At 36.8% G+C, this 25192-nt stretch overlaps 4 protein-coding genes and 1 non-coding gene across 11 annotated transcripts; 3 read left to right on the forward strand and 2 right to left on the reverse strand.

Annotated features, from left to right (window-relative positions):
• LOC104781075 (ATP synthase subunit d, mitochondrial) lies at positions 1 to 1939 on the forward strand. Its single transcript, XM_010505668.3, has 5 exons — positions 1 to 364; positions 820 to 901; positions 1180 to 1244; positions 1368 to 1454; positions 1578 to 1939. Exons 1-5 carry the CDS (start codon positions 194 to 196, stop codon positions 1677 to 1679), a joined length of 507 nt encoding a protein of 168 aa, XP_010503970.1. The 5' UTR covers positions 1 to 193; the 3' UTR covers positions 1680 to 1939.
• Positions 1940 to 2180: 241 nt separating this feature from the next.
• On the forward strand, positions 2181 to 6818 carry LOC104781076 (ABC transporter G family member 27-like). 6 transcript variants are annotated; one of them, XM_087511399.1, is made up of 15 exons: positions 2181 to 2356; positions 2497 to 2589; positions 3038 to 3110; positions 3209 to 3597; positions 3691 to 3764; positions 3843 to 4167; positions 4326 to 4359; positions 4490 to 4561; positions 4649 to 4804; positions 4894 to 5077; positions 5162 to 5470; positions 5583 to 5870; positions 5954 to 6238; positions 6308 to 6415; positions 6491 to 6818. In XM_087511399.1, the coding sequence occupies exons 10-15, from the start codon at positions 4907 to 4909 to the stop codon at positions 6710 to 6712; spliced, it is 1383 nt and encodes a 460-aa protein (XP_087367525.1). In that variant the 5' UTR covers positions 2181 to 2356; positions 2497 to 2589; positions 3038 to 3110; positions 3209 to 3597; positions 3691 to 3764; positions 3843 to 4167; positions 4326 to 4359; positions 4490 to 4561; positions 4649 to 4804; positions 4894 to 4906; the 3' UTR covers positions 6713 to 6818. The 6 variants fall into 6 exon arrangements, with proteins under 6 accessions (XP_087367525.1, XP_010503973.1, XP_010503972.1 ...); XM_010505671.3 differs by having other exon boundaries at positions 4101 to 4167; XM_010505670.3 differs by lacking the exon at positions 3843 to 4167 and having other exon boundaries at positions 4326 to 4561.
• A 97-nt stretch (positions 6819 to 6915) lies between these two features.
• On the reverse strand, positions 6916 to 8110 carry LOC104784021 (putative F-box protein At3g52320). The gene is made up of 2 exons (XM_087511401.1): positions 7456 to 8110; positions 6916 to 7370 (listed from the first exon to the last, which is right to left on the reverse strand). The coding sequence occupies exons 1-2, from the start codon at positions 8108 to 8110 to the stop codon at positions 6916 to 6918; spliced, it is 1110 nt and encodes a 369-aa protein (XP_087367527.1).
• A 14277-nt stretch (positions 8111 to 22387) lies between these two features.
• On the forward strand, positions 22388 to 25191 carry LOC104781077 (putative sucrose-phosphatase 3b). Of its 2 annotated transcripts, none has more exons than XM_010505673.3 (8): positions 22388 to 22743; positions 23018 to 23097; positions 23194 to 23598; positions 23697 to 23891; positions 23977 to 24267; positions 24357 to 24543; positions 24650 to 24696; positions 24791 to 25191. In XM_010505673.3, exons 2-8 carry the CDS (start codon positions 23038 to 23040, stop codon positions 24878 to 24880), a joined length of 1275 nt encoding a protein of 424 aa, XP_010503975.1. In that variant the 5' UTR covers positions 22388 to 22743; positions 23018 to 23037; the 3' UTR covers positions 24881 to 25191. The 2 variants fall into 2 exon arrangements, with proteins under 2 accessions (XP_010503975.1, XP_010503976.1); XM_010505674.3 differs by having other exon boundaries at positions 22614 to 22823.
• On the reverse strand, positions 25068 to 25139 carry TRNAC-GCA (transfer RNA cysteine (anticodon GCA)). The gene has a single exon. It is a non-coding gene; the product is annotated as a tRNA-Cys (tRNA).
• Position 25192: the final 1 nt, after the last annotated feature.

The following is a 25192-nucleotide window of genomic DNA, read 5'->3' on the forward strand; positions in this document are numbered from 1 at the left end:
AAGTTATAAAGGGGTTAATGTGGAAAGAAAGAGAAATAAAAGGGCCTGTAAGCCTTTTAGGGATTCTAGGGCTTTCCTTCATTGGTCGGATCAGGCGACGTTTTTACATCTTCTTCCTCCTTTTCTTCTTCTTCGCATTCGTCAGTGTGTGTATTCTAAGGGTTAAATTGAGAGCAAAAGAGCCGAGAAAAAAATGAGCGGAGCCGGTAAGAAAATCGCGGATGTGGCTTTCAAAGCTTCAAGGACGATCGATTGGGATGGTATGGCTAAGGTTATTGTCACCGATGAGGCTCGTAGAGAGTTCTCTAACCTTCGTCGTGCTTTCGATGAGGTTAACACACAACTCCAGACCAAGTTTAGCCAGGTCTCTCTCTCTCTCTCTCGATTTACCTTCTTCTCTTTGATCTGGATTTTGTCACTGCTGGGTTTTGGAATTTTGTTTTAGATCTTTTATCATTTCGATTTGCCATTAGTATTCTGGAAGAATCTGGATCAGGTGATCCATTTCACGATTTTTTTTTTACGTTTTCAGATTGTTGGTGTGTGTTCCCATAGTTGAATATTTTGGTTAAGATCTATTTCCTTAAAGATGTATTCATCAGAGAACATTGTGATTGATCTTTGTTTTATCGCTCATTTGCATTTGAAATGTTGGGATTGTGCTGAGGAAAACACTGTTGTTGATCATTGTTCTGTTGATAAGATAGCCTAATTGTTTTCATGTACTCTGATTAGTTCTACACATGCCCTAATTCTTTCTGTTATGTCTTGGGTTGTGGAGTGAGTTTTCTTATTCTGGTTGATTTTTTTTTTATCCAGGAACCTGAACCCATAGATTGGGATTTCTACAGAAAGGGTATTGGGTCTGGCATTGTGGACATGTACAAGGAAGCTTACGACAGTAAGTTCTCCCTTGCCTTCTTGTTAACATTTGCAAAAAAAAAATGTTTTTTCTTTTATCTAGTTTGTTTAGCAAACACAAATCTTTGCTTGACTTTATTCGATTCTCAAACCTGACTAGAAAGTTTTGAGAGATATCTGCCTTGTAGTGGGGCTGAAACCAAAGTTCCCTTATGCTTTATTTTTCTCATTCGGTTGTTGGGATTGTGGACGTATACCAAAAGAGACTATGAAGAAACTAAGTTGTATGATTTTATTGATGTTATTTGTATGCTGCAGGCGTTGAGATTCCCAAGTTTGTTGACACTGTCACTCCTGAGTACAAGCCAAAGTTTGATGCTTTGGTGAGCAAATAGCTGCGCAACTCGACTGTTTATGTTTGTTTTCTTATAAGGTTTCCCTTGTATGAGTTCTTTCAGTTAACTCAGTGGTTGTTTTGTGCTTTGTTTCATGCTATACATGTATAGTTGGTGGAACTGAAAGAAGCAGAACAGAAATCCCTGAAGGAGTCTGAACGATTGGAGAAAGAAATTGCTGATGTCCAAGAGATTAGCGTAAGTACCCCAAAGAAACAAATCCTCTTATATGAAATTTGATTTGCTGTGTATATTGTTTGAGCTCAAGATTCTGATATAATGATCTTTCTTATCTGTGTGTGTGTGTTGGTGTGTAATCAGAAAAAGCTGAGCACCATGACTGCAGACGAGTACTTTGAGAAGCACCCAGAACTCAAAAAGAAGTTTGATGACGAAATCCGTAATGACAACTGGGGATACTGATCATGTTTCTCTAACCTCCAGCCTGGAAAAACAACACTCTCTTTTCTCTTTTTTCTCTGTTCTTCTCTTACTGTGATTTTGTGAGCCAATGATGACAATAATAATAAGTACACCACCATTCACTTCAGCAGTGTTGAGATCTTCATTGGAGATTCAGTGATGATAAACCGATTTGGTTTTTAGTTTATCAATTTCATAAAATTGTTTCGTTTTGTTCTACAGTAAATAATAAGAGTGAAATGATCTCCTCAATTTTATCATTGTTAAGGCTCTGTGTCGTGTGTTTGTTGCATTTCCTCTCTTAGGTAGCAACAAGATAGTGATACCCAAAAAGAGTCAACTTTGTTTGGGTATCAGTTAACCAATTCTACGAAGACAAATCTGAACCAACTATGGTGTTCAAAATTTTGGTTGATAAGTCTGTTGGTTTGTTGTTCTGTCTTCGGTTAACCTCGAACCGGATTTCAGAGTTTTTCTCTCGACCAAACACATATCCCACCCAGATTTACGTTCCTCAATAACTGAAACCTTCGTTCAAAATTGCTAATTTCTGCAATTAATTTGAATCTATTTCAAAAACATGATCTTCGAAACACATTGTAGCGCGTGTAAGAGGTCGTATGCTTATGGCTTGAGTCGAGAGCTTATGGAGCCTTTGCGCTATGAGGTTATCGAAGGTGAGTGAGATCTTCGATTCTGTAGTCTGTACCGACCGTTGAGGACTATTATAATCGATTGCTGCTATATGTAATTTGTTTTCACGTTTAGTCTCTGTCGGAATTAATCATGTCTTGTCTGATGCTTTGTGATTGTCTAGTGGAATTGATTTCCAAAATCTCCAGATGGGACTGAGCCAGTTGATAGGAGCAAAAAATTTACCAAATACAACTTTACTTGGGTTAAAACTCTGGTAAGAACTGAAGCTCCTATCTTTTTTGCATTTTGATAATCTAGTGTTCATGATCTTACTGCTTGTATAATACTTACACGAAAATAGTATAGATTAGTTATGTGCTTAGAGCATAATGCACAATAGTGTTAAGTGGAAAGACAAATCTTTCTTTATTGGTGTAAGAGAAATCAAGATCCACGTGCTCTTTTTCTCCTAACCTCTTTGTTCAACCGAAAGTCAGGTTTTGGCCTTTTGCTAATAATTGTTATCAGAGGAGATAAGACTAGTTTTCTTCTTTAAAGTAAAACGCGTATCTGTAAAATGCATTAGCCAGATATTAGCTCGTAGCTCTCATGTCTATCACGTGTCTAAGTCCCAAAGGGTTTTAGCATTTACATATATCAATCCAATGGTATATACCGTATATTCGTATTACTTACTCTCCCATTCCCAACTCTATAAATAGGTGATGTGTCTGTGTGTGTCCAAGCTTCAAACATAACTACAAAACAGGGAGCTTCCCATAACCTCAACACAAGGTATAAGTTGTAACCCTTTTAATGAGACTTTATGCTCAATTAATGGTTCAACAGAAAAAGTTCAATTCTTTTGACCTTTGATTTTGTAACAACTGTAGGGAAAACAAGATGGATTTGGGAACCTCATCATCATCATCATCATCCGGATTGGTCAAGGCCAAATCTGAGACACTCGCAGAAGCTCTTAAGTCTAGTTCACTTGATTTCAGCAACGATGATGGAAGCAGCCATGGGAGCAAGCAGCATGTGATGATGGCAAGGACATTATCATCGTCGAGCCACAGTAGCAGCAGCAAATACAGAAGGAACACTCACATAAGGAAGGCCAAGAGTGCACACCCTGCTCTTGACCTTGCTGGTCTCACTGGTGGTGCTGCTCTTAGCCGAGCCTCCAGTGCTTCCCATGGAATTTCCTTCTCTTTCACTGGCTTTACTGTGCCACACGAAGAGATCATTGCTTCAGAACGATGTAGCAATGAAGATTTCTGTAAGAAAACCATTTAACAAAACACCTGCTTGAAGTCTTGATGTTAACTTTGGAGTTTATTGGGTTCTTGCTCGTCTATCCTTCATGTTTCAGTGGAAGATATTGAAGCAGCAACCAGTAGTGTGGTCAAGTTTCAGGCAGAACCAACCTTTCCGATATATCTGAAGGTAACCCATTTCCGTGGATAGATAATATTATGGGAAACATGGGAAATTGATCTATATGGTATCTCTATTTGAGCGCAGGCACTGATGGAGATATCTAATTAAACCACCAACATCAAAAAGTCCATATAATATATTAAATTTTGCTGCCATTGGTCAGTTCAAACTTCAATGGGTCTGTTGTATCTCATATGATGTTTCGTAAATAAGAATTCGCCATTTTCTATCATGATGAAGAAATCCCTAAATTTTACAAGTAGAATAAGCTTCATCATTGCATTAAGACATTTGGAAACCTCTGTTTGCCTTCTTTGTTGGTCTAACTTTGGTTCCTAAAAGTCAAGCTTAGGAGGCTCAACTACCATTTGCTGGTTATCGGCAACATGTGAAGCTCTGGACCAAAAGGGTATGGTTATATTGGCATTGTCTTGTATAAATCAGAGATAATCTAAGTCATATTTCTGTGAATTCAAGCATAATGGTATTCTTGAGAATTAAGGCATATAGGTAACTTTTGCCTGCAAAACTTATTGATCAAATCAATTGTTTTTATGTGCTATGCAGTTCATAGATATCACATACAAGGTAACGACCAAAGGTATGACATCTTCATCAGAAAAGAGCATATTGAATGGGATTAGTGGTTCAGCATATCCAGGGGAGCTTCTAGCTCTCATGGGACCTTCTGGAAGTGGAAAAACTACACTACTCAATTTCTTTGGTGGCAGATTTAATCAGCAAAACGTCAGTGGGTTGGTTAGCTACAATGATAAGCCATATTCTAAGCACTTGAAAACCAGGTAGTTAGAAGATTCCAGCTTGGTCTTTTGGTGAATATGTAGATGCATGTATAAGTTTACGGTTGACACGGGAAAGCACCATGGCAGGATTGGATTTGTGACTCAAGAGGATGTTTTGTTCCCTCACTTAACTGTAATAGAGACACTGACCTACACAGCTCGTTTACGTCTTCCTAAAACTCTTACAAAGCAGGAGAAGGAACAAAGAGCTGTTAGTGTGATACAAGAGCTTGGATTGGAAAGGTACATTATTATCTATTACTACCATCTAACAAATTAGTATGATTTTTGAGAATGGAACCTAATTAGAAGATTGTGACTATATCTTTTAGGTGCCAAGGCACAATGATTGGAGGGTCATTTGTGCGCGGTGTCTCAGGTGGGGAGAGGAAAAGGGTTTCTATTGGGAATGAGATTATGACTAATCCGTCACTTCTTCTCCTTGATGAACCCACCTCTAGTTTGGACTCTACTACAGCTCTTAAGATTGTCCAGATGCTACAAAGTATAGCAAAGGTTAGATATCCACTCTTTTACAGCTCCAAATCCTTTTTTGGTCTGGATTTGACCATATCCTAGTTCTTATTTGTTGGCATGCAGGCGGGGAAAACTGTTGTAACAACAATTCACCAACCGTCAAGCAGGCTCTTTCACAGATTTGACAAGCTGGTTGTACTCAGTAGAGGAAGCTTGCTTTACTTTGGGAAAGCATCAGACGCAATGTCATATTTCTCTTCCATAGGATGTTCTCCTCTACTCGCCATGAACCCTGCAGAATTCTTATTGGACTTAGCTAATGGAAACATGAACGATATTTCCATTCCCTCAGCTCTTAAAAAGAAAATGAAGATGGAAAATTCTTGCAGCGAGATAAGATCTTCCAAGCCAACTCCTACAATTGTATATGAGGTGAGATAAGGATGAGCTACCTTAACATACCAAGATAATTCGGCTACAGCTGTTAACAAATGATTCCTTTAAATCTATATATAATAAATGTTATGTTGATGTGGAAACACAGTATCTTGAGGAAGCTTACAAGACACAGATTTCAGTCGTGGAAAAGAAGAAACTTATGGCACCAGTTCCACTTGAGGAAGAAGTTAAATTGATGATAACTTGCCCCAAACGAGAATGGGGATTAAGCTGGTGGGAACAGTATTGTTTACTGTCCTTAAGGGGAATCAAAGAACGGAGACATGACTATTTCAGCTGGTTGAGAGTTACTCAAGTTCTCTCCACTGCCATCATCTTAGGTTTACTCTGGTGGCAATCAGACATTCATCATCCCAAAGGCCTACAAGATCAGGTATAGATACATGTTTATGGTCTAGAAATGAGCTGTAATTGGTCATCTCTTATCTTGAAAATGGAACTCCCTCTGCATCTCAGGTAGGGCTACTCTTCTTCATTGCCGTATTCTGGGGATTCTTTCCGGTATTTACGGCGATCTTCACTTTTCCTCAAGAGAGAGCAATGCTGAGCAAGGAACGAGAGTCAAATATGTATAGATTAAGTGCATATTTTGTGGCTAGAACCACAAGCGACTTGCCACTTGACTTGATATTACCTGTGCTTTTCCTAGTTGTTGTATATTTTATGGCTGGATTGAGATTAAGTGCTGAATCCTTTTTCCTAAGTGTGCTCACGGTCTTCCTATGCATCGTTGCAGCTCAGGTAATTCCATAAAAAAAGGACCTGTTGAGCAGAAAGTGCTAACAACTAATGATGAAAATGTTGTCTTAGGGACTTGGTTTAGCAATAGGAGCGAGCTTAATGGATCTGAAGAAGGCCACAACTTTAGCATCAGTAACTGTAATGACTTTCATGCTCGCTGGTGGCTATTTTGTGAAGGTAAAGTCAAGAACTTTTTTATGAGGAATTTGACAGCTCTAATGCATTAATTGACACTCTTATTTACTTTGGCAGAAAGTTCCAGTTTTCATCGCTTGGATACGTTTCATGTCCTTCAACTACCACACATACAAGCTCCTAGTGAAGGTACAATATCAAGAAATCATGGAAAACGTAAACGGGGAAGAAATTGAGAGTGGGATTAAAGAAGTGAGCGCTCTTGTAGCTATGATTATAGGCTACCGTCTCTTAGCCTACCTCTCTCTTCGAAGGATGAAGCTCCACTCTTCGACTTAAGTTTAATACAAAAAGGCATTGCATTTACTTTGTGTATGTAGTGTTTGCTTGTTTATGTATATATCCACTTAATTTATAATGAAAAAAAATAAAATGACTTACTATATTTAGGTTTCCTAGTACATGATGTTCTCAATATCATCCCAAAATGTTGACCACAACCAATATTTTGTCTTCTTAAACCTACCAAGCAATGATAGCTTTCATTCAATCCTTCGAGTTATCTCATTCCTCTCTACGTCATAACCGAAAAAGCGAACGGGTTGATTCGGCGTGAGATCTCCATTTATCAAATAAACTTGGCCAGTGCGACTAGTGCCATCCGTATGCAACTGATAACCTTTAAGCGTGAAATCCATCTGAGAAACAGGCAAGAAAATAGTCTTGGCAAGGGACCATTGACTCTTGTCAGCATCTTCAAGAACCCAAACTTTCATAAGAGAACTTGAATCCCACCAAAGTAGTCTGTAACTGCTATAAAAAGCTACTCTTCCTTTGTAGTTCATGAGATCCATCCAACTCAAGCTCCCGAAGCCGGGAACATTGGGAAATTCAATCAAATTGAACTCTTCAGAAGTCAAGTCAAAACTCATAAGCACATATTTGTTGTTCTCATCAGTCCGAGCTCCATAATACAAAACACCGTTAATGGAAATACCTCGTTTGTAAGGACTATGATGAGGAATGTGGCATTGAGTATTTTTCCATACTGCTCCAATACAAAACACCGTTAATGGAAATACCTCGTTTGTAAGGACTATGATGAGGAATGTGGCATTGAGTATTTTTCCATACTGCTCCAGCTCCAAGTACCAACACATGATGTTCTAACCTCACTCTACGTTCCTTAGTGAACTCCCAAACCAGGCTAAGCACTTTGTATACATCATGAACAGGATCGTGTCCAAAATAGTTCCACACGTTGTTACCTTTTACTTGAGATCTTATAATAGGCAATTCCACAAGCTGCCTTGTGTGAAGGTTACATATTTGCAGTCTTCTCCCAGCACTGAAACACGCCAAGCCACGAACAGCGTTCACAAAGTAGCTTCCTATTATCCGCATAGACAGATTTTGATCGATCACTGAGACGACTGAGTGATCATGACTCGATGATGATGATGTGAGCAAGGCATACTTGCCGATCCTGTGTCTTTTATCCACTATAAACGCGACCAAACGTCGGCGAGGTGAGGATCTAAGGAATAGGTTGGTGAAGTATGGAGAAACGATAAGGGAAAGCCAAAGCTTTGAGACGCACTTGTATCTCATGAGAGATTTCGCCGGCAGTCTTATCAGAATCTCGATTACCATTTGCTCAGGGATCTCCGGTAAGGCAATGGTCTCCTTCGCTATCTTTTTCTTTTTCCTCACGGCAAGACATAAAGACGCTCCCATGGTTGTTTGTTCACAGATTTGTGTTTCCAAACCTATGTTTAAATATACTGCATGTAATTTGCAAGATATATATAGAGCAACTCACTAAATCTACAAATTTTACTTGTTAATGTTTTATATTTATCCCTGGAAACAGAAAATAAATTAAAACCCTTTTTATCCTTCTACAGTACGTAAATATATTTTATCACTTATCCTTAGTGCTTTTTAACTACAAAAAAAATTGTTAACCAAGAATCTAGCCAGTTTATATTTATCAATATCCACACCAAAACTGTAATGGTCATTTTGTTTTTTTGTTTTTTTTCTAACATAAAGTTATTAGTATCTAACGTCAACTTTCATCTTACTTCTACTGTTCTTCTTCGTTGATCAATTCATGCATTGCCTTAACAGGTTATGTATCATAAAGTTTTGTACTTTGGGCCTACTCATATTGAGGATCCTCGATTATTGCGAGACCGAGAGTGAGTTTCATTGTGCTTAATTGTTTTTAAGTATCTTACTAAAATAATCGGAATTTGACTAAGGTCTTGTACATAATGGTACTAAGATCTCTCGCAAAAGACTAGAGGGTTCGAGTGGCGCTTACTTCGGCCTAAAATCTCTTGTTATTCAATAATAAAAAAATATATATATAAACATATAACAAAATTTAGATTTCCAAGTACATGATGCTCTCAACATCATCCCAAAAAATTGACTGCGACCAATTGGCATCCTCGAAGCTATCCTTGAAGCTACCAGGTAATGATCGCCTTGTAATCTCAGTCCTTCGAGTTATCTCATTCCTCTCCAAATCATATATATATAAGTGTGAGGGTTGTTTATTCGACCACCAGTAATCTATCTTTCTAACGCAAACCTTACCACTGCCACATGTGCCATCTATCGCTAAGCAATCTCCAAGGTAGAAGTTAAGAGTTGGCAAAACAAAACTCTTCTTATCCGAACATTGACTCTTGTTGGCATCTTCAACTACCCAAACATTTATAATACAATCACCAATAAAACTAATACAATCAAAAACAGCTACTTTTTCTTTGTAGTTCATGAGACACCCCCAAGGGAATTTCTGGTATATGCCAGCATTTAGGGCAATTCAATCAAATTGAACTCTTCAGATTTCAAGTCAAAACTCATAAGCACATATCTATGTGCATTAGTCCAAGCCCCATAATACAAAACACCGTTGATGGAGATACCTCGGGGAGGAGGATAATGGGCTATATGGGGTCTATGGGTAATGTGGCATTTAGTCTTTTTCCATGATGCTCCAGCTCCAAGTACCAATACTCGATGTTCTGATCTCACTACTCTACGTTCCTTGTTGTCGAGCTCCCAAACTATGCTAAGAACTTTGTATTCGTCATGAACAGGATCGTGTCCTAAATAGTACAATACATGATCGTTACCTTTTCCTTCAGAATTTATAACAATTGGTAATTCCACAAGCTGCCTTGTGTTAAGGTTACCAATTCGCACTCTCGTCCCAGCTTGGAAACACACCAAGCCACAATCAGCGTTCAAGAAGTGCTCTCCCATTCCCGGTATGGTCCAATCTTGGTCAAACACAGAGACAGAGGTTGTGTCCGAGTGATCGTGAGTCGATGATGTGAGCAACGCATACTCGCTCTGCGTTTTCGAATACAAGAACACGCGTCGCTGTGATGAGGGTTTAAGGTGAAGGTTGGTGAAGTATCGAGAGGTGATAAGGGAAAGCCAGATCCTTGAGACGCACTTAAATCTCATCAGAGATTTCACGGGCAATCTGATTAGGATATCGATCAACACCTCTTCAGGGATCTCTCGTAACGCCATCTTTTTCTTTTTCCTCAAATCTTTTACAATCGCAAGACTTGATCACAAAACTCCCTATTATATTTTAAACTTCTACTTATTTTATTTATTATTCGCCAAAGAAAAAAAGTAAAAGGAAACCCTAATCTTAGGGTTTGTGTTTTAAAGTTTTTTTTTAGACAAGTAATTAACAGAGAGAGCTCGTCGATTAATTCGTAGATGGACAAACCTGAGTGGTCTGATTTACCTGAAGAACTCATCGATTTTACTGCAAACCGCTTCTCATAGAGTCTCTTCTCTCTCCCACTACTTTCTTCCGTGTAACTGTCCCTTCTTCATGTTCTAACAAAGGGTGGCTGATCAGAACCAGAAAAGTCTTTAAATCAAGTAAGACTAGTCTCTTGGTCTCCTCTCTCTCGCCAGCTCATCCCCTCTTGCCGCCGGCGCCGAACACTAGACCTATTGAACTTTGGGGTTTCAGAGATTCGCAAATCGTACGAGATTTATATATATGATGACTATTTCATTGGAGACTTGAACGATACAAAACGACCATCACATATATGTTGTCTAAAGTTGTTTTCCTAGACAATACTGTTTAGTGTACAAGAGACAAAGAAACACACAATTTTTAACGAGGTTCAACAAATGCCTACGTCCTCAAACTTTGTTGGTAATACTTCTTAAGCACAATTACAGTTAGTGTTCAATATTGGACTTACACAAACCTAGATCTTCTCTTAGCTTGTTCACAATCTATTCCCAACCCACTAAGAGATCTCTAAGATCAACAACACTGATCTACATCCAGGACTCTCACTTAGAAACAAAAAACCCTCACCCTTTTCCCCCAAAGATGTCAAAAGGCTTACAAGGTTTTTCTTCTCTTTTTCACGTTCTCAAGAGATATGTTTCTAAGTCCTAAACCCTCTATATTAAAGGGATTTCCTGACTCTACCAAGGCTAACAACTTTCCTAAAATCAAGAGAAAATATTCCATTTAACTTTATTCTTTGTTAAACGAATATGTCCTAATCCTATTAAATCTTCTAAATATCTTCAAGCTTCCTTTTTCTTCGTGCTTTACCTCCAAGTAATATCCCAAAACATGCTTTAAGTATATCTTCATAAATCTTCAAAACCAAGACATATAAACGAAATCAACAGGCCTCTGATGATCTTTCATCGGACAGACGTTTGTGCATACATCAGATGCCTGTGCCGAGACAGAAGCTTGTGCAGACATATTTTGTACATCTTCCTGAACTTCATCTTCAACTTGAGCTTGCCCACATACACTTACATTCTCCCCCTTTTTTATTGAGTTTTATAACTCAAGCACAACACTTCATGATTCTTGGAAATCCATAACACAACCTCTTGAAGACTCCCCCATAATCAAACAACATCTTGGAAACTCCACCGTAAACAAGAATCATATTCTTCTTACACCATCTCCCCCTGCTTGAGTGGTAAAACTCATTAAAAAAACATTAAGAGCTCAAGTTTACCTTGACAAAGCATCCTGAAATATCAACCATCAGCACAAGACTTTGATCAGTCGTCAAACAGAAAATTGTCTTTCTTCTTATTATCTGGTCTGTGAGACGACATCCTTTGGCTCAACATCTCGGTCTGCAACGTTTTCTCCATTGACCTGAATCTTGGAATTTCTCATGCACATGTCTTAGATGTCGTCTCTTGCTTTGAACACTTCTCTGATTCCTTGAGTAGCCACTGTCAGAATACAAACGTCTGTCCCTTGATGCATGCTTTGTGTAGTCCTCAGGACGATATAAATCATGCTTCTTGATCCAAACTTGATTGAATCTTTGACCCTCTTTGTACAATTTCTTCCTTCTCATGACTTGTGTTACCCTCTTCAAGAACTTGTAATACTGAGCTTTGATATGACCAGATTTCCTACAATACCAACAACCAATCAGTCTTCTCTTAAAGTTGTTGTGTACAGACGCCTACCAAGATTTCAGCCGGTTGTCACTTGTCTCCTTGCTGACAGACACGTTTCGGACCTTTGACGGAGATATACAGAGACTTGAATCTACAACTTTTGAAGCCAAGGTTTCTCCTTTAACAAACTGAGTAGTTGCACCAGAATCACTTCCATGGTAACCCAAACCCCATCTGACATTACAGGTTCTACCAGTTGTCAGAATCTTGTCAAGATCCTTTGTTCCTCTGCTCAACATCTTGATGCTTCTTAACTGATCTTCTAAACGTTTTTCTAAATCACAAGAATTAACTTTCTCCAGAGCTAGATCTTCTTCCAGATTTGAAATTTTGCTTATCAAGTTATTCTTCTCTGTGACAAGCCTCTGATTTTCCTTTTCCCTTTGTATCAGATCTTTCCTCAGAGTGTTGATTTGATCATTCAGCAACAATTTAAGTTCTTCTTCTGCTGGCTCAGAGTCCTGATCCGTACAACAAATTGTTCCATTATCAGACTTCAGTTCCAACTTATCAGCAACAAGTTTTGTTGAGCAACAAAGAGCAACAAACTTTGACTTGTTTGTTTGAGGCTTTTGTGTGTTTTTCTTCCTTTTTGGCGAATGCAGACTCTTGAACCCTGATAGACAGGTTTTCACCCAGGGTATCAATCCCCTATGCAGTTGTAGTACAAAGGGTTATCAATCCAAATGGTTGTGTATTGCTAGCAGGAAGAATATGATCAGAACAATGCAAGTCAAACCAAGCAATTAGGGTTTTGGTTCTAACGATTCCTAAAATAAACAAAGTAAAAGAATATAAACAAGTAAACCACACGACCTAAGCACTCGATGCAAGCAATCGAGTACAGGATCGAGTGGGGTGATCGAGTATGCAAGTGAGATATGAACAGTTCGAGGTATTACTCGATACAGGTTATCGTATACCTGATCGGATAAGTAGTCGAGTAAGTGAAAGAAATGCAAATAAATAAATTACGAAAGTTCCTAAGGATGGGGGTAATCGAATCCTAAGTGTTCTAGACCAGTACGATGCCTTACATGCCTCAAGCAATTATTTCCTAGACAATGAACCTCTAAGACCTTGTCACCACACTTTCGCACTAGCAACAATCAACTTTGAACACATTACCACACTGTCGCACTAGCAATATGAACAAGCAGGCATTAAGAACGATTCATTATTGTCAGTAGACTTAAACTCATCTAATTTTGTTACTCAGAGTTACGTAAACCTCTATCATTGGCTAAATCAAGCATTTTATCTACTCCTTTCGGCCTGTAGCATTTGTAAATGCCCTAGATCTAATCTCAACCTTTCGGTCTGTTGACAGCATTAAGAGCACCAACCTAGAAGGAAATCTATCAATCATTTACAATCAACTAAAGCATCCTAACCGATCAAGAACATAAACTCATCTATCCCATCCCTAGAAACTTTACTACACTACTCGGACATAGAAGCGAATAACAAAGCAATCAAAATGAATGAAAATGACATTGTATTAAAAGATAGAGTAGAGTAGAGAAAGTAAATGATATAAATCTAAGAAAACTACAAAATAAAAATGCAAAACAAGAAGAAAAATGTTGAGTCACTCAGTTCTCTCACAGAAGCTCTCGCTCTCTGGTTTGAGGCTCTGCGGCGTGCTCCTTTGCAAGCTAGGGGAAGAGGGGGTTTATATATGGAAACCCATTTGACCTAGCTTCCCAGACCTGCCTGATGATCTACTCGATGGGGTACACGAGGGTGAAGTCGGGTTACTCCTCGGGTGGATCTTCGGGTTGCTCTTCATGCTCTTGGATCCTCCTCGATCGTGTTGGGGTTCGGACTTGTTCTTGCAGCTCGATGGCTCCTTCAGGTACATGCTCGAGTTGTCCTTGTTTTTCCCCATTTTTGGCTCTTTAACACATGTTTTCATCCAAAATATGCAACACCCTAAATGCTCTAAAAGTGAATTCCTACAGTAAATGACCTAAAAATGCTAAGTTAGAGGTATGAACAATACAAAATATGGACAAAAAAAGATGCTAAAAACATGTAAATTAGAGAGTCATCAAACCCTTTCTTCCTCACTGAAGGACAATCTGATTTAAAATGACCAAAGCCCTGACAACTATGACACTGAACCTTATTCATTTTCTGTTCTCCTATAATCTTCAAACTTTTACGTCCTTTATGCACCACAAAACTATTAAGTTCTTCTGTTTTACGAGCCACTGTGTTCTCTTCACTATCACAGACTGAGAAAACATCAATCCCTTGTGTGTTCTTACCTACATCAGACGATAAGTATTGTAACTCATAGTTTAGCAATCTACTTGTTACCTCCTGAAAAGACATATTGTCTATATGAAGAGCAACATCCATCGCAATTTTCACAGGATGATATCTATGAGCTAAACCCCTCCACAGTTTCTTGACCAACTTCCTGTTTTTGTAATTCTTTCCAAGAGCTCTAGCTTCATTCGCAATAGCATAAATTCTACCACTAAAAGCAGTAATGTTCTCGAACTCATACATCCTTATGTTCTCAAACTCAGAAGCAAGAATATCTAACCATGTGCGTTTCACACTTGTTGTACCTTCAAAGATAGTTTGCAAAATCTCCCAAGCCTCTTTAGCAGATGTACAACCTTGAATCAATGAGAACTGATCCCTGCAAACGCCACCAAATATTGCTGAAAGTGCCAGAGAATTCAATCTGGACAAGGCTTTGTCATATTTTGACCACTCTGTGTTGGGTTTTGCAACAACCACCTGATTTCCGTCAGAATCAACAGCAACATGTTTCGGCGACTCCCATCCAAGTTCAACTGCTGTCCATGCATCTTCATGAATTCCTTTAATTCTATGCATCATCAACACCTTCCACATCCCATAATAATTTGGATCTAACACCAATAAGTCTTTTGCCATGAATAACATCGATTGTGCCTCCATGTTCTTCTTCCAAAGATCTTCACCCGTTTGTTGAGTTAGACTCTGCACAGATGCCCGCTCTGATACTACTTGTTAGTGTAGAAGAGACAAGAGACACACAATTTTTAACGAGGTTCAGCAAATGCCTACGTCCTCAAACTTTGTTGGTAATGCTTCTTGAGCACAATTACAGTTAGTGCTCAATATTGGACTTACACAAACCTAAGATCTTCTCTTAGCTTGTTCCCAATCTATTCCCAACCTACTAAGTGACCCCTAAGATCAACAACACTGATCTACATCCAGGACTCTCACTTAGAAACAAAAACCCTCACCCTTTTCCCCCAAAGATGCCAAAAGGCTTACAAGGTTTTTCCTCTCTCTTTTACGTTCTCAAGAGATAAGTTTCTAAGTCCTAGACCCTCTATATTAAAGGGATTTCGTGCCTCTACCAAGGCTAACAAATTTACTAAAATCAAGAGAAAATATTTCATTTAACTTTATTCTTTGTTAAACGAATATGTCGTAATCCCATTAAATCTTCTAAATATCTTCAAGCTACCTTTTTCTTCGTGCTTTACCTCCAAGTAATATTCCAAAATGTGCCTTAAGTATATCTTCATAAATCTTCAAAACCAAGACATACAGACGAAATCAACAGGCCTCTGATGATCTTTCATCGGATAGACGCTTGTGCATACATCAGATGCCTGTGCTGAGACAGAAGCTTGTGCAGACATATTTTGTACAGCTTCCTGAACTTCATCTTCAACTTGAGCTTGCCCACATACACTTACAAATACATTTTTCGCAATCGGCGAAAAACGTATTCGGTAAACTTATGGCCTGTATTTTTCTATCACATATATGTTGTATTGTTGTTGGTATTTACTCAGATTGCGAGTCTTTGTTTTCTTGGAGTCTTTTAATACCAACAACAACAAAGACACAATTTTTTTTTTGGAGTCGGCTTGTATTCGGTAAACTTATGGCCTGTATTTTTCCATCACATATATGTTGTTTTCCAAAACAATACGTTTTTCGCAATTCAGCAAACTGACAATCCGCGTATCTGGCCTTAAATAAATCACCCGTAGTTGGCTCAAGATACTTAATAATGGTGGGAGAATCATATCCAACATATATTCCCATCCTCCTTTGAAGTCTCATCTTAGTTCTCTGTGGTGGAGCAATTGGTACATAAACGGCACACCCAAATATTTTTAGATGAGATATGTCTGGCTCATTACCCGTTAATAATTGGGATGGTGAATATTTATGTTCACTAGATGGCCTGATTCGTATAAGCTCTGCTGCATGTAATACTGCGTGTCCCCAAGCCAACACAGGAAGCTTCGACCTAATGGTCGAGCTATTAATTGGATGCGTTTAATAATGGATTCAGCTAATCCATTTGGTGTATGGACATGTGCCACAGGATGTTCCACACTCACCCCCATGGACATACAATATTCATTAAACGCTTGAGATGTAAATTTACCAGCATTATCTAGACGTATAGTCTTAAGTGGAAATCTCTTTAGTTATTTTGACTGGTGATGGCCTTATAAATGAGTTTCCCTTGTGTACATGCTACACACGTGAGATTTTTAGGGATAACTCATCTCTCTTTAAGAGTGTGCCTATTTGAATTTAATATCAGCATACACATCATGTTATAACCCGGATGGCCAAGCCGGTCATGCCATAAATTGAATTATTCATTGAAAATCTTGTTCATTGCCAAATTAGACTCTATCATATTAATCTTAGCATGGTAAAGACCAGTGGCTAGTGCGGGTATAGACTCTAGATTTTCTTAGATCCTTGGGTGATTTCAGTAATATGTAGGAACTCTTGGTTTCCTTCACCCTTATGGTTTCCTTCATCCTTAGTTTCAACATGGAAACCATTCAAACAAATGTCCTTAAAACTCAATAAGCTCCTCTTTGAGTTGTGTGAATATAAGGCGTCACTTAGTTCAAGATGTGTGCCATATAGGTAATAAAATATGAGTCTGGCCGTAGCCTTCAATTAGACTTGCTATACCCGCTATTGTGCTAATATTGACATTTTCCAAAAATGAGATTTAGCAAAATATCTCTTATCATTCAAAATTATGTGGCTTGATCAACTATCCACCACAATTATATTCTTGTCCTCAGCCATTTCTATAATGGACAAGAATTTATGATTTAAACATAAACAAATAATTTTATATTGAAGAAAATAAAATAATTAAATTTAAACCATAATTATAATCTAATAAAATTCAAAGTCATAAAACATAGATAATTAAAATAAATCAATACAACCAATGTGGAATTTAATTATCCTCTCTTAGGCAATCATAAGTTTCATAATCCAGTTGGTCATCATTCTCATGGTCGAAATCTCCTTCACCATTGAGATGAACCAGGTTAGCTTCTAGATTCTTTTTCAAACTCTCTTGATAGAGATCAATAAGATGCTTAGATGTCCTGCATGTCTTAGCCCAATGATTTGCCATACCACATCGGTGACAAACCGATTTAATCTTATGTTGCGGTTTGAAAATTCTGCGGCCTCTACCACGACCACGACCGAAGTCGGATCGGTTCCCACGGCCATAACCATCATATTGGTTTCCTTGGTACTGGCCACGACCACCACGTTCTCTACCACGGCCACGGTTGTGATACTTGTCTCTTTGGACGTAGTTGGACTCTTTAGTTATCTTGGGCTCTTTAGGCTCTTTCTTAGTAATGTCAACCTTGTGAGCCTCTAGTAAGGGGGTAGATCCAGGAGGCCTCACAGCATTGTTCATCAATAATAGCTCATTGTTTTGCTCAGCAAGTAGCAAACAAGAGATGAGACTTGCATATGTCTTAATTGTTGCTGAAGCAGTATGTTATTAGTGTGAAAAGTAGAGAATGTCGTCTCTAGCAAGTCCTCCTCAGTAACCTCCTTACCACATAATTTTAATATCGAGACTATCTTAAATAGCTCTGAATTATAATCATCCACGGATTTAAAATCCTGGATCCTTAGATTTTTCCAATCAAATTGAGCCTTTGGTAGGAACACCGTCTTTTGGAGTCCATATCTGTTTTTCAACTCTGTCCAAAGGTCAAGAGGATCTTCTATGGTAAGGTACTGGTTCTTGAGAGTCTCAGCAAGATGATAGCGTATATGTAATACCGCCTTATATTTACTCTTTTCAGTGCAATCATTATCATCCTCAATGCATTCGCATAGGTTTTTTTTTTCAGGTTGATCTTAGTGTCCAATGCCCATTGTAAGTAATTGTCTCCAGAGACATTACGGGCAGCATATTGGAGATTTTTGAGCTTTTCCATCTACACAGTGCAAAACATGCATCCGATCATTAGCATGTGGTATTTAAGACCGAACCATGCAATCAACCATATTTGGCCATGCGGTATTTGAGACCGAACCATGCCATCAATTTAAACTTAGGCCATGCGGTATTTGAGACCGAAACATGCCATGCCTTTTCATAATTTTGTGGTTGATATGCATGAAAATAACAATCCTAGATAACATATGAACTAGCATGCAAAGTTTTCCTTTTATTAAGATTTTTCTTTTTCTCTAGATTGAATTTCCTTTTCTAGTTAGGATTAAGACAAAAGTTTTTAGAAAATATTTTCTAGGCTTTTAGGATAATGTCTAGAATTAATTTGGGAGTTATCCTAATTTTATGTTTTGATTTTTCATGCAAAACACAGAATAATTCCGATTTTAAGATCTTAGATTTTAGGGTTTTGATTTTTTTTTTTTGCTAAACAAACGTTGATAATCGGATCTTAACAACCAAGAACAATTAGTTGAATATTTTCTCTATGAGATTCAATTTTAGGTTTTAGTTCTAAGGTTTTTCATGCAATCAAATTCAAGCAATCAATCAACAATAACAACCGGATTTTAATCATATCATAATTTGTTTAATTGCAAACAATCTAAGCAATCCTAAACCTCAACAATCGGATTTTAAAGTTTTAAGGTTTTAGGGTTTTAGGATTTCAAAGCCTAGGGTTTTGTTTGTTGTTTGTTTACTTGTAGATTTTAGGGTTCCATTAGATTTAATGATCAGATTCGATTCATATGTTCTAAGAAGGTTTGATTTATTTACCTTCCACCGTTTGGGGTCTGACTGGAATTGATCCGTGAGCTAAAGACCTCAGATTTACCTTGTTTGATCACGAACCTCAGACTGATCACGAACTAGAACCGATCTCCAAGCTTGAACAATTACGAACTTGATCCGGTTGAGAGCTTGGACGGACAGGAAAAGATGTGCGGCGGCATTAGGGTTTTAGGGATTTTTCGTTTAGGGTTTTAGAGCGACTTTGTGCTGATTGAGTAAGAAAATTTTACTAAGCGATGCTTGTAAATTAATTCGGTAAATTAATTCAGCGAAAAACATTTCTTTTAATTCGGTAAAAGGACTTTTCTTCCCAATAAGTCTTTTTGTAGTTCGACCTTTTGTGCCCTGCCACCGAGTTAAATAAGAGAACTTCGACTCCTTTTACCAAATTAAAACTCTTTAATTGTAACCGATTTGGACATCAACACTTACATGTAACCGGCATAACTTGGTGGATTAATTTAGCACAGCTCAGCCTCGTTAAATTCACACCTTCAACTCCAATGGACTACTACGGATATGAGTGTTGCAAAAAGACAAGAGACTCGTGGACCATTGTGGAGATTTATGCATTATTCATCAACTTCGCCTTGAGGAAGTTGATATCGAGAGGACCGTTGGTTTTAAGGTTTATAAGATGGAGGAGTATCTGGCAAAATGGGTTGAGGTTAGTTCCTTAGTAGACAAGGCACTCATTGTGCTTAGGGACAGTTGTCTTACGATAGTAGCCTCCGAGTACTATGGTTGTTTGAAGAATTATTCTATCTACTTCATTGGTAATGTTGGAATGAGTGGCGAAGAAGATGAGAGATTAGTCAAGGATGATGATGATGGTACGTAGTATCAACCATATGGCAATGTTCAAGCATGATGATGGTAGTATCTTCCATATGGCTAATTCTGAGTTGTTTTCACATGTTCTCTACTCCCTTCGTCTGAGAAGTTTTTTTTTTTTTTTTTTTTTTCCAAACGTCTGAGAAGATTAATTCTGAATATATGAGATCTCAAATATATCACATTTTATAAGTGTTGGCAATCATTTATTAATTTTATGTTGACTAAGGCGGATAAAATGATGCAGAAAAAAAATCATTTGTTAGTTGCACAAAAAAAGGTTTTAATTTATTTTGGAATTTAAGTAAATTAGAGTAAATATATTGGGGAAAAAAGTCACGCTGAAAACCCCATGTAATGTGGTTTTTAGATTTATTGAAAAAAAATGCTAAAATCCTTCAAAATCTGGTTTTCCTAAATTCTAGAAAATCTATTTTTTTCAGAATCGTGAATGACTTAAGAAGTAGATTTTGTAAAATCTAAATCTAAAAACTGATACAAAATCAGGTGTCATTCAAGGCTTAAATTATATGTTAATTTTTATTGATAATCTAGATAATAATAACAATCTGAGTAAATACCAACCACAATTACGATTACTTTTTCATTAATTTGTTTTATATATTTATTTTTTAAAAATCATATGTATGTGTCTGTTCATTGTAGAATTGTGTCTTTTACCATTAAAAAAATAGCTTATTTCTGTTTATTGTAAAGTTGTGTCTTTTCACCATATCCTATTCACAATTTTTCGTTCTAATAGTTATGTTTATGGTAAAAGACACAACTCTACAATGAATAGACTCAACCGTATGTTTATGTATTTTGAACTATATATATATATATATATATTTCTCTTCTTAGATAACTAAATCAAATCATTGTTCACTGACACAAATTTTCTGCTTCATACTGACTCTAAATAATATGAATTTTAATATCTTATATTCAACATCATTTTGTAATCTAACTAAATATAATCAAGTGCTTGTGTTTATTCATCGTAGAGTTGTGTATTTTACCATAAAAAAATCATATGGTTGCTTATGTCCATTGTAGAATTATGTCTTTTTACCATATCTTATTCACAACTTTTCGTTCGAATAATTATATTTAGAAGAGATATATTTGTCACTTCTTAGATAACTAACAAATTAGTGTTCGCTCACACAAATTTTCTGTTTTATGTTGAATCTAAATAATATGAATTTGATATCCAATATCCAACATTATTATATAATCTAATCAAAAAAATTAGAAATGATTATAGTAATATATAAATTTAATCAACTTTAATTATATAACTTACAGTTGCATTTATTTATAAATCTTCGTAAAATATGTGTTTTTAATATTTTGCTAACTAATATTTTATTTTTAGAAGTATTTTTATTATAATTATTGGTTGAAAATTTTTCATTCAAGATGATATTTTATTATTATTTTAAAATTTATTTTATCAAAAAGTTGCATTTACTTATTATAATCTTTCGTTTGATATTCTCACTTAAGATCGCTTCGTCATAATATTTGTTTATTAGTAATATAAATATCAATAAATGTTATGATGCTTATTACTCTTTACTATAATTTTTTATAAAATATCTTATAATTATTAATACATACAAAACAATTTATAAGTTTACCTCGATCCATTATGATTTTTTATTATTAATTTTTAACTTGGAGTTGAGCCTTTTTGCCATAATATTTTTTTTATTATGAGTTTACATTTTGATGGTTGTGTTTTATTAACTCACAATTATATATGTTTAATATTTATGTAGTTTAAGCCCTCATTATTATTATTATTATTATTTTAAAGTTTATCCTTAGCATATATTTTCAAACTATTTTATTACTTTCAAATGATTTATAATACATAGTTCTAAATTTTGAAATTTAATTTAACTTTAATTGAAATACTTCTCCCGTCTGAGTCCTAGTTCCTACTAATAATGATAATGTCCCTATTCTTCCTTTTTATTGGGAATGAAAAGCTTACGAAATAAGGAAATTAACTACAACAAGCTTATGGAAATTTTCAAACATTAACTTTTATTGATAATTTTTATACATAATTTTTTTTTCTAAAACGGAAAAAGGTATATAAACAATCTGAATTAATGCTACTCAACCAAGAGAATCATTATTATTAAGATTAACAGGGAGAAGTTTTCTTCTTTCTATTTATCTTTTGTTCTTAGAAATGCAAATGTAAATGTAGAATTTTTGGCATACCAAGTGCATCTTCGCATGTACATAAATAATTTCTCTTCCAATTGGATCATATGAGTTTTTTGTTGATAAAAAGAAGAGAATCGTTATTATTCATGCAATAGTGCTAATTTCCTATTCTTCCTTTTTCCTTTTCTCATCTTCTTGGAAATTTCCATAAGCTTAATGTAGTTATTATGTTAATACACTTTAAATTACGAAATTTTTCCAATAGTGTCCCCACAGATTCCCAAGGCCAATTAATTTCTAAGTGATACTAGTACTATGCTTTAAGAAACTGCCCACAAGTTTTTAGTAGACACAATTATCACGACCCTCAATATGTTCACTATCTTTAAAGAAACCTAAAGTTTCAAACTTTGTCTATTAAAAGAATTTTTTTGACTTGGGAGTTGAAAAGACCCAATCTTTCTATTGCAGATACTCTGAACTAAACAGAAACGAACAAGAGAAACAAATATTCTTTCCTCTTTTTAATGCTTTAAAGATCCTGACCGTTGATCTTGGCTTTATGGGTGGATGGGGCGGCATTAACTACGTGGTCCTTGAACTATCGCTATATGTCCAACACGCGGAATAGTGTGTGTGAGTGTTATTCTCTCCTTCTCCTTCTTCTTCTCCGGAAAGCAAACTAAAGAACAAAAACAAAAACAAAAACAAAAAAAAAGAACCTTTTTTCTTGTTTCTCTCAACCTGCAGAAGAAGAAGCGATTTACACAAGGTTTTCAGATCCTTCTCACTCAACTCCTCACTTAGAAACGTTTTGATGGGGGCTTTCATGTTGTTTGATACTTGGAATTGGTATCAAAATCGATTTTTTTTCAGTCTGTTATATTGAATTGGGTTTAGACATGAGTTACAGAATCTACATTTTATCTCAACTTGTAAATAGAATCTTGTCCTGCTCTTTATCTACTTTTGTTTTGCTCTCTTCTTTTACCAATTGTTTGAATGTTGAAAGAACAAAACCCATATGCCTCTCTTCCCATTTACAGGACAGAGTAATATAGTAACTATGGAGCGGCTGATTTCTCATCCTCCTCTCATGATTGTCTCGGACCTTGATCATACCATGGTAGGAAGAGATGGTTCTGTAACTCTCTCTTTTGTTTTTTTCTTCAGCCAAATGAAAAAAATTATGATTCTTGATGTGATTTTCACGTTTTGACAGGTTGATCATCAAGATCATGAGAACCTCTCTCTTCTCAGGTTCAATTCATTGTGGGAAGACGCTTATCGCCGTGACTCTCTTTTAGTATTCTCAACAGCAAGATCACCAATTCTTTACAAAGAATTGAGAAAAGAGAAACCTTTGTTGACCCCTGATATCATCATTACATCAATAGGAACCGAGATAGCGTTTGGTAACTCCATGGTTCCTGATCATGCTTGGGTTGAAACTTTGAACAGTGATAAATGGAACAGGGAAATAGTCTTGGAAGAAACTAGAAAGTTCCCTGCGTTAACTCTTCAGCCAAAAACTGAGCAGAGGCTACACAAGGTCAGCTTTTACATTGATGAAGGTAAAGGTGAGGCATTGACCAAGGAACTATCACAGTTGCTGGAGAAACGTGGCGTTAAGTGTTTATACTTGCTATCTTTTTTATGTTTTCTACTTCTTGTGGGATCTTTTGTTACTTGAAAGGTAATGTCTTTACTTTACTTTTTTTACAGTTGGATGTTAAGATAATTTACAGTTGGGGAAAGAACGTGGATGTTATACCGCGAGGTGCAGGTAAAGGAGAAGCCCTCGAGTATCTTCTCAAGAAGCTGCAGGCTGAAGGATCATTCCCGGTTAATACTCTTGCTTGTGGTGACTCTGAACACGATACTGAACTATTTAGCATTCCTGATGTCCACGGTGTCATGGTAATGTTCACTCATCAGTCATCACAGTCTCTATATTCTTAACAAAGCTCTGACTTGTGTTTTTTTGTCAATGTGCTTTGTGAAGGTGAGTAATTCCCAAGAAGAGCTATTGAAGTGGCGTTCTGAAAATGCTTTGGACAATCCAAAGGTTATACATTCAACTGAAAGGTGTGCGGATGGGATTATTCAAGCCATTGGTCATTTTAAGCTTGGTCCAAATCTTTCTCCAAGAGACGTTTCTGAGTTCTTGAAACGCAAGAGGGATATTGCGAATCCTGGTCAAGAGGTTGTGAGGTTTTACTTGTTCTACGAGAGATTGAGACGCGGTGAGATCAAGAACTATGAGACATACATAGCCAACTTCAAAGAGTCATGTGTGAGTAACTTAGTTGCAAAATGGAATCTATATTTATGTCTCCCTCGGACTAATTCCTCTCTGTTTCTTTTTCTTGTAACGATTCTCAGCACCAAGGTGCTGTCTTTGTACATCCATCAGGTGCCGAGAAATCTCTGAGAGACACCATTGAGGAGCTACAGAAGTGTTATGGTGACAAAAGAGGGAAGAAATTTTGGGTTTGGGTAGATCAGGTTATGGTAAAAGACAACACTCCTGAGAAATGTATAGTGAAGTTTGCTAAGTGGGAACAATGTGGTAAGAAAGACGGCATTACATATTTGCAATATGATCTTTTCATGACTGATATAAACAAGTTGTATGATTTTTTCAATAACTTTAATTGTTTGTTTTTTATTGGCAGAGGATGAACGTAAATGCTGCACAACAACTGTTGAATTCACCTCAAAGGTATCAGATTATTATAATTCAAATCAAATGAGCTTTGATTCTTAGTATCTTGAACAGTTGAATGAAAGAAAAAAATGAGTTGAAATCTCTGCAGGGAGGAGATTTGGTGTGGGAGAAGGTGAACCAGATTTGGTCAGAAGACTCGGAGGTGAAGGATGATGATAACAGTCGTTGGATTCTCTGAATATTTTTGGAGACTGTTTCTTCTCTTTCTCATATGGTATGAACATTCTTCAACCCTTCCCCCCCCCCCCCCCCCCCCCCCCCCTCCCCCCTACCTATAGTGATTATAAGTTTTGAACTATTTTTGGTAATCTCTAAAGAAGGATAATACTTGGGCAAAGGTTTCTTCCAAAAAAAAAAATTAAATGAGGGCCCAACCGGGTTCGAACCGGTGACCTCTTGATCTGCAGTCAAATGCTCTACCACTGAGCTATGGACCCATTGTTGTACACCTTGGCTATCTAAAACAATCTAACTTTAAAGTTGTATAAAC

This window comes from Camelina sativa, chromosome 4 (assembly GCF_030686135.1).
Source record: "Camelina sativa cultivar CO46 ecotype springtype chromosome 4, ASM3068613v1".
NCBI lineage: Eukaryota > Viridiplantae > Streptophyta > Magnoliopsida > Brassicales > Brassicaceae > Camelina > Camelina sativa.

Coding starts and splice junctions, on each gene's coding strand:
- LOC104784021 (XM_087511401.1), bottom strand. CDS start 8,110: ATGGGAGCGTCTTTATGTCTTGCCGTGAGGAAAAAGAAAAAGATAGCG. Junction 7,371..7,455: donor TCATAGTCCTTACAAACGAG/GTATTTCCATTA, acceptor CTTACAAACGAG/GTATTTCCATTAACGGTGTT.
- LOC104781075 (XM_010505668.3), top strand. CDS start 194: ATGAGCGGAGCCGGTAAGAAAATCGCGGATGTGGCTTTCAAAGCTTCA. Junction 365..819: donor TCCAGACCAAGTTTAGCCAG/GTCTCTCTCTCT, acceptor TTTTTTATCCAG/GAACCTGAACCCATAGATTG. Junction 1,245..1,367: donor AGCCAAAGTTTGATGCTTTG/GTGAGCAAATAG, acceptor ATACATGTATAG/TTGGTGGAACTGAAAGAAGC.
- LOC104781076 (XM_010505670.3), top strand. CDS start 3,219: ATGGATTTGGGAACCTCATCATCATCATCATCATCCGGATTGGTCAAG. Junction 4,562..4,648: donor TCTAAGCACTTGAAAACCAG/GTAGTTAGAAGA, acceptor GCACCATGGCAG/GATTGGATTTGTGACTCAAG. Junction 6,239..6,307: donor TATGCATCGTTGCAGCTCAG/GTAATTCCATAA, acceptor ATGTTGTCTTAG/GGACTTGGTTTAGCAATAGG.
- LOC104781077 (XM_010505673.3), top strand. CDS start 23,038: ATGGAGCGGCTGATTTCTCATCCTCCTCTCATGATTGTCTCGGACCTT. Junction 23,599..23,696: donor AGTTGCTGGAGAAACGTGGC/GTTAAGTGTTTA, acceptor CTTTTTTTACAG/TTGGATGTTAAGATAATTTA. Junction 23,892..23,976: donor CTGATGTCCACGGTGTCATG/GTAATGTTCACT, acceptor TGCTTTGTGAAG/GTGAGTAATTCCCAAGAAGA.